The 8,856-nt window shown below is 31.9% G+C and overlaps 1 protein-coding gene across 1 annotated transcript; it reads left to right on the top strand.

The window, feature by feature from the left end:
- Positions 1-678: 678 nt before the first annotated feature.
- On the top strand, positions 679-6,987 carry LOC105336252 (galanin receptor 2b). Its single transcript, XM_011440492.4, has 2 exons — positions 679-1,898; positions 6,180-6,987. Exons 1-2 carry the CDS (start codon positions 928-930, stop codon positions 6,277-6,279), a joined length of 1,071 nt encoding a protein of 356 aa, XP_011438794.3. The 5' UTR covers positions 679-927; the 3' UTR covers positions 6,280-6,987.
- The last annotated feature ends 1,869 nt before the right edge of the window (positions 6,988-8,856 follow it).

Below are 8,856 nucleotides of genomic sequence, written 5' to 3'. Positions count from 1 at the left end.
AGAGTGTGAAACCCTTCAAAAGTTCCAGCAACAATCGATGATACCCAGGCATATCTAACAAAACTTGGCTTACAACTTTGAATGATCACAAATAAAGAAAAACAGCAAACGAGGATTGCATTCTATACAATATTCAAGATTTTTGCAGATGTAAGAGTAACTTTCCAAAGTTAAGACCTTTTGCAGGAACTTTTTGCAATATATGTCTTGCTGTAAGCGTTATACACTTGAATCATTATTTTAAAAGGCCCTTTCAAATACCTTTAAGTTTTATTTTTAGAATTGATTACAACACAAAGAGGGTTAGTGATGTGTGGATTTTTTTCAAACCAATTTAAAAATATTTTCTTCATTCGACACTCTATAAAACTCACGCTGTAACATTTTTATAATCTTTGAAGGTTTACCTTATAATGCAACAGCATGAATAAGTTTATTCAATCGCATACTCGGCAGAGCCCGATACAACACAGTACTGCGAGACCCCATCTGATTTTTAAGATAAAGGAAGTTTGAAACAGTCAAATTCACGTGAATCCCGGAGTATCACTCAAACACCAGTTTATGACTAATAAATGATACACACATCTGTTCAGTTTTGCAATTTCGTTTACGACAGATTTACATAAGTTCACCAAAATAATCAGACTGATGTTGCAATTGAAGAGACCTGTTTAACAAGTGCTTTTGTTAAACACAAACATGTGCCTCGTTTGCTAGCGTTTAAAAAAAATGATTTCCAATGCAGACCCTTGATCTTAGTAACCCTATATAATATTTTATTCCGGTTCAGAACTTGACAGATAAAAGGGTACCGAATGAATTATGTTATTTGATTTAAAGGCTGGTAAATTTTACATTACCCAGAAAGATAACGGGCAGTGGTATGACAACAGTCAGTAAAACAAAATCAGAAAATGGAGGAAAATGAGTGAAAATACAACAACCTGTCCTGATGCACCCTCTTGCGAAAACGATATATGTAAAACTGCCAATTACATATGGATGATAATATCACCAGTTTTACTTGCATTTGGACTAATTGGGGGACTTCTGATCTCTATTGTGTTGATTCGGATCAGATTCCAGACAACTCCTTTGCTGTTCTTTTTGTTTACCCTGGCAATAACTGATATGGTCATCCTGTGTGTTGGTCTTCTAAGGTTGTGGGTACTGGAAACATGGCAGATCGACATCAGAGACCTGTCCAATGCTGGGTGTAAACTTCTTCACTTCTTCGTTTATTTTTCAATGCAGTTTTCTTCATGGATACTCGTCTGTGTGACTGTCGAACGTTTTATCAAATGTAGATATATGACATATACTTCAATGGTTACAGTTAAGAAATGTATGACGTCACTGCTAGTTATATTCGTTGTACTAGGAAGCCTAAACTCGCATTATTTCTGGACACACGGTTTTGTCTTGTCCAAATACAATACCACTGTATGCGGTGTATTGCCAGAATACGAAACATTCGATGAATGGTACATAAAAATCGACTTCTTCATTTTAAGTGTAATACCGTTTTGCATAATGGCATCCTTAGATGTTATGATCCTGAGGAGTTTGAAAAAGGCTCGTACGTTTCGGAAAACTTCAATAGCCACTTCACACATGTATAACAAATTGAAAACGGTTGACAAGAGGTTGACAAAAATGTTGTTGATTACCAATTCGTATTTCTTGTTGTCAACACTACCGGTGTCTGTGTTGTTTATCCTCACAATTTATATCTATAGACAACAAGAGCCTGTGAATTCAATCTTTTCACTGGTTGGTAGTATAGTGTACACTTTACAGTACAGTAATTATGCAGTGAGCTATATTTTTTACACGGTGTATGACAAACGGATAAGAAGACAACTCAAGCAAATCATAAGAGCAACCAAACCAAGGTAATAGTTTTGTATTTGGTTCATGTGATTCATTCTCGAACCCAGTTCCAAAGATGTTCATCATTTTTATTTAAATGTGATACAAAACCGAAATGTTCAATTATGCTTCAATTTAACTATATTCAATCAAAGGTAGGCTGACAATCGCGCTTTAACGTTCCATCTTTCTACGAATTACATGCTTGGTTCTTTAAAAGTAGAAGCTAAACAAGAAGTTTCATTAAAACATTATGCAACTTAGATTTTTCATACTTATGTACTGTGTATATTCAATAAGTAATATTATACTGCTGCTTTACTGATGTAGAGGAATATTTAGACATTTACTTCTGTACATTCAATGTAGGAAGTCATGAATCAGTACCAGGTACTGTCTGTTATGTACATTTCATTTAAACCTTTATATATATGTATGATGTACTGTACATAATTTCGTTTGTCAGACGTAGCACACGTATCACTGTTAATTTTCTCTCCGATCTTCATGATATATTTATGCAGAACAATTATGAGTATACACATTTTTTTAAAGATTTTTTTCCCCGGAAAATATCGTTCAATTAAAATTCCAAAGCTAGGAAACACTAGATATGAAAAAAAATATTTAAAAAAAAATTGGATTTATTTTACAATAGATTTCAAGATACACGCACAGTGCCCTGGCACGTTGCAGTGAATTTGTTAAAGATATATTCTACTAAATGGTTATTGGTATTTTGATGACTGGCATTGATATCTTATATACATGTATTCATATATAAAATATTTATTAATTGGTTTGAAAGGGTCGGAAAGTTGTTGCAATTTTTACACAGTATATATATTTCCTTAGAAAAAGCTTTAAAAATATAAAAGCAAAATATTCAAATGTCAAAGATAAAATATTAAAAAGAATAGATTCAATTAAAAAAAAACCACATCAACAATGTCACTGTGTATCATATATTTTTCATAACATTGATTTATGCAACAATATCTATTACATTTATTACAATGATATATTCCATTTTATTAAAAGCTAGGTAATTTTGTTACCAAATTTCTTTTTTTAAAACATGTTTTGTCACCACGGAGCACAGTAACGTCAAACACATAAAATAAAAAAGAAGAAGTCAAGATGAAGCATTCATTTTAGTAGATTATTAAAATACTCCATAGACATTATCGCGCTTAGACTCTTGTGCCTGTCACGCTGCATTTCAAAAGGGTCTTATACCACTTTATACATCTTATGTGCTCATAATGGTTCGAGAATCATCAGTTAGCTCTGTAATGTTTTTACGTTTTATTGTATATATCCTCGTTCTCTGTAGGGAAAACATTGAACGTCCAGATGACGTTACTAATTATTTGAACCAAAATATTTACCGATATTTAATATTCGTGTTGTTTGGTGTCAAAATCCAGTTTTCCCCATCCAAAAATTGTATTACATTTAAACTTTACTTGACGTCATAGTCATAGTCATAGTGGATTGCTTTTTTGCATTACCGAGTGGAATCCAAATTCTTATCACTTTTCCTTGTTATGTTACGTCCGGCGACTTCATCTTTTTATGGTAGTACGAATCAGTCGTGAAATTAGTGATTACCGTCTTCCTTGTAACCGTCTTCTTTGAAATAATTTTTAGTCTCCGGGCTGTGTACTTCCTCTCCTTGGTGATTGGTAGAAAATACATGATGTGAAAATTTAAATTTATATCATTGGTTGAAAAACTGTTCGGCGCAAGGGAGATAATTTACTGATGATCTTTGTTTACGCACTTAACAATTTTAGTAGATTTCAAATCTTCAAGCTTTAATTTTTCAGTTCAATTAGATGAAAGCAATATTATATTATATTTAGTGATTTTTTTTGCTTGTATGTCTAATATCAGTAAACAAATTTGCATATTAGATACGGTAAAACTAATATCAGTAAAACACGATGCTGAATGTTGTGGAAAGTTGTGGTATTAACTTTGATTTTACTAAAATAATACAGCCGTCCTAAGATCTCTTTTCCCTACTATAGTCGATATCAACTACATGTAACAAGCACGTGGTACGCATTTCTCAATTTTAGGTACACACGCTGAAAACACGTATAAAAAAAGTTCCATAGGCCTTTGCAGGTAAAGGAAGACGACATTTATATAAAAAAGAATTAAATTTTCTTTGATAATTAACTTACTTCTGATTAGACGGTAAGGTTTTATTAAAAAGCTAAACTTGTTTGAAATTGTTCTCAAATACACAAAGTAATGGCTTAACATTGTGTATAAGTAATTTCTATCCACTATCTTAAGATAAAATATGAATAACACCCATCAATAACTCAAGGCAGAAAGAAATTAAGGTAGAGGGCATTTTGATAATTTCGAAACTTGCATTTAAATGGTGTTCATTTGATTTTTATGCAATTTAGCCTTCTATCATTTAAAAAGTGTAACATGTGGTTCTTTCATAGAAGAGAGCTGAAATTTGGACTCAACCTTTGCCAGTTTTTAGACTTTATGTCAATCAAATTTTCAGAAAATAATACATGTACTTATCTGTTTTGTACTTCCTTAAGTTAATTTAAATGAGGACAATCTGTCTTTAGTATCTGAATTATGTTTAACTAAACAATATATCTCTTCATAATTTGGTACATAGATTATCAGGACAATACTCAATACGAGGTTTAAGTATTATTTGGTTTTAAGCCTAATTTTTAGTAACATTACTTTCGACATTTTATGGTTTATTGTTTACTTAAGTCAAAATTTGGCCGTGCGCTCTGATCTCATTTGCAGTTTTAGATTTTGAATTTTTCTTAGATATACAGAAATACATGCATATCTAATTTTTTGACCTTAGATTTATTAAAATTGTTGCTAAATTATGTCTACCAAAACTGATGTTGATATGACGTTTAGTAAAAATATATGGTTAATGTCTTCGTACATTAATTATGATTCGCCCTCGTACATGTATATGGATTTTTTTTATTAACTTATACTTAATAGCTAAAGACAACATATCTAAAAAATTAAGAAAGATCTTTTGGTTTATCTGTTGACCACTAAGCCTTCTTTATCTCCCCTTTCAAAAGAATGAAAACCAATGGTTGACAGATTGATGTCATCTTTAACCCATTCGAAAGATTTTATAACATATAGCACAACTTAGTCATCCTACCTGGGTAGACTCAAGTTGTTTGCTAAGCAAAACGCAGTAGATTTGTTTTTTCTTTTTGTCTAACAGTGTGTCCCCCCCCCCTCCCCCCAAAAATAGAGGGATGTTAAGGTTAATCTTTAAAGGTATCAATTAATTTATTTAATTCCCGAGGGAGGGTGACTGGGTGGAGGAGGGGGGGGGGGTTTAATGAACATCGAACGTGATGTAAAACGTCTTGGGACAGAGGATTAAACTAATTTGGTCAAAATTGGACATTGTTGCTTGAGCGAATGTTGTGGCTCATGGGCGTTTTGTTCAAAGTTCTGAAATTCTCGTCTATTTTACAACTCCTTTCTTTATATACCAAACAATGCTGAAAGACAAATAAGCAAACAAAATTTCAAGTTAACTACACGTAATAGTTCAACCATCTGTGATACGCTTTGCTTTGAATCTTATTATGATTTTCACTTTGATGTTATTCGTCCACAGTTTTTGTGTACATTCAATTTGAAAAAAGATTTAATAATTTACAAAGGGGTAAATCATCCAACATTTGTATAGGTTCTAATCAAATAGAAAAGAAAAGGAATCTTTAAACCTATCAGAAATATCGTTTTCCAATAAGGAAGTATTGGTTTGCACTTTGAATACTTCAGTTTAACACCAAAGAAAGATAACTTTTCTCGCTTTCTCTACGTTTGTACAAGTACTGTTTCTTGATATAATTAAAATGCATACAACTCAAAATAGATATTGAACAATCAACTTTTTATTCCTTTTTCTAAATTACAGAACTTTGAATCACAAGAAAATCGTAATTACAAAGCGTTGGAAAAACAAGATCATTGTCAAATGTATATCTTTGTATTTTATTCATTAGTAAACTCTATGTGCTTTGAAGGTCTTCATTTAGATTTACTGAGTATTTTCTTACCCATTAAATAGGAATGCGGATTGTAATGTTTAAGCTACAGAAAAAATAAATCACCATCTAGCCAATTTCTCTCAATTTGTTTGCGTGCAAATATACATGAACACATTATTTGAACTTCCAAAACAACTGTTTTCAAAGCTATCATTTATCTGTGCTTAGTTCGTTCATAATAATGTAATCTTGTTGTTTTTTTTCTGTTTCAAGGTTTAGATCACTTGGAAGTCAATACACCATGGATAGCTGTTCCACGGAAATTCACACCGTTTCTAGCACAGTATCAATAAAAAGTGTATCGCAAAAATAATTAAAGAACAAGGAAAGTTTAATCTTCCACGCGTTGCCAGTAATATGATTAATTTTGAATACAAACAAGGACATGATTTGAAAACTGATTTAGTATTGAAAAAAAGTATCATGTATTTCAGGGTAGATAAAGACAGGTAGTTTCGATTCTAAAATTATTTTCTAGGGTACGATAAAGTAATCTTTGATTAAGATAACGTTTCAAACCTACTCATTTAAAACACAGTTATTGTCATGACAGCATGTCAAGCTGAATTTATGGTTGCAAGGTCCTGCGAAGCTTTGTAGGGATTGTATATAACCTGGAATCAAAATGTATGGAAAATAGATTGTATTGGTTACCATGAACTGTACCAGAGAGAGAGAGAGAGAGAGAGAGAGAGAGAGAGAGAGAGAGAGAGAGAGAGAGAGAGAGAGAGAGAGAGAGAGAGAGAGTATGTGTGTATGTTGGTATTTAAAAAGCGCATGGAGTTGAAAAAGTGTAATTCAGCATAGGTTTTGTTTTGAAATTAGTGGTGTAGTTCAAGATTTTTTGTGTGTGCATGTTTTTAACTATCATTTGTAGATATTCACTAAAAATGAACGACTACCCACTCTTGCAAAGTGTCATCAGACCTAAGATTAATTTCAGTGAGGTTTTATCATTTTATCCATACATCTATAAAAATATATATTGACCATTTGGGTAAAATTATTATCAAATAAATTATCAAATAAAAACTCTCTTATTCAAAATTCTTTCATTCGCTGTTGTATTTAATTTATATAAGGTTTTGGTGGAAAATAATTTGAAGATTATTTTATGATGCAATATGAAGACTTGAAACTTTTAAATTGCATACGTGCGAAATTACTTTAAAAAAATGGTTTAAGCTTATCATTTCTCATTGGTTATTTCTATCACAGTTTGAGAACTGTCAATCGATTGTAGATATTGTTTAAAGTTTCAAACAAATAATTAAGTTGTTATAATCATATATTATTCACTGAACAAATATACATGGCCACCAATCGTCCAATCAGGCTCTTCGTGACTTTAAAGTGTTGTACCCTTGGTCTTCTATATACCCGGAAGCGACCGAGTTTCTCTCTGGGGGTATGGACAGTTGCGCAATCTACTCTCTGTTTTCTTGACAGTATATCATGAAAGTGAAAATTTAAAAGGGGTTACAGCAATGTAATCAAAAATCCTCTTATTTCAAAAAATGTTGAAGTGACAACAAGGATATGCATATTTTTGTCATTGATTGTATTTTCTCTCATAAATAATGACGTAATAAGGTTAGAAGACAACTAGATTTTGACAAATGACATATTAGTAAAGTTCAATTTAACTTGCGTTGTTTGTCATCGAAACTTGCTGAATTTAAATTCTGTCTTCTAAGACAGATGAACCATTTTGTTTGATGTTTAAATGGGCATGGTCACGATTTTGGTCAAAGTTTATTTTTCTGTTTTTATTATTTGCAATGCTTTAGGAATGCATTTCTAATGATCAAATGACATTTGGGTGCCAGTCGTTAAGTTTTAAGCAAGATACAGGGCTTACAACTCTTTGTCATGTAAACAAGGCTCGTGCCCTGTTTTTGTTTGTATACATAGGTTCACTATACCGGTAAAAAATCTTTTTAAAGCTGGTTTGTTTATCTCATTATTTATTTTAAGCATAAATAAACAGTTCCTAACGATTAACACATTCATGTTAGGTCTAAAACCGGAATTTTTACTTCAACATTCAAAATGTAAACAAACGCTTTGTTTACATAGCGAAGAATTGTAAGCTCTGTAACTCGCTTATGACTCATCAAATGACACTCAAATTTTGGTTGCCTATTAAAAATGCCTTACTGAAGCATTGTAAACATTAAAGTCGGAAAAATAATTTTTGACCAAAATCGTGACCATGCTCCTTTAAGCATGATGGCAGCGAAGTAACAAGTAATATATTTTACTTTAAACATAGGCTTATTTGACCATTATATAAAAATAAAAAAAATAATTCCAAAAGGTTATTAATTAAATAATTAAGATGATCTTAATTCTAGTATATCGTCTGATAATCTCTATGGATTATTTTTCAATTGATGTGAATAACTTGATCACTGATAACACCTGCATGACTTAAAGGCTTTGATGGAGTGTAGAAAAAAATCGAATTCCTGTAACAACCATGCAATCGAAGACTCATCTGACAGTTCGATTCCAGGAGTTTCTCCCTGCACCTGTTATTACATAATTATAACGAAATAAGGCAAACACATTTTGGCTTTTTGTTCACAGCATGAACAATTTCTGTATGTACATAGCACCTGGCTGCACTTTACACTTTTTTTTAAAAAAAAGACGTGTATATATAATTGTGCAAGGTGTAAAAAACCGTTCATATCTTTAGCAGATTAAAGGGTATATGTTGCATCAGGGTCCTTCTTGATTTGAGAAATCCATAGAACTTCATATCGATTGAAACTCTCCAAGATTTTCCCTAGGCGATTAGCTCCATTGTTACAAAATTAAAGCCCTTTGTAAAATTCGCTCTTTAAATTTTGTTTTTAAAACGTGCTTTGTTGCAACCTCTAAT

This window comes from Magallana gigas, chromosome 2 (assembly GCF_963853765.1).
Source record: "Magallana gigas chromosome 2, xbMagGiga1.1, whole genome shotgun sequence".
In the NCBI taxonomy this organism is placed as follows: domain Eukaryota; kingdom Metazoa; phylum Mollusca; class Bivalvia; order Ostreida; family Ostreidae; genus Magallana; species Magallana gigas.
This window is presented reverse-complemented; position numbering and strand designations above follow the sequence as displayed.

Bases quoted from the DNA above. Each gene is read 5' to 3' on its own strand.
- LOC105336252 (XM_011440492.4), top strand. From the start codon at position 928: ATGAGTGAAAATACAACAACCTGTCCTGATGCACCCTCTTGCGAAAAC. The intron at 1,899-6,179 runs GTAATAGTTTTG...TTCTGTTTCAAG, and splicing joins ATAAGAGCAACCAAACCAAG to GTTTAGATCACTTGGAAGTC.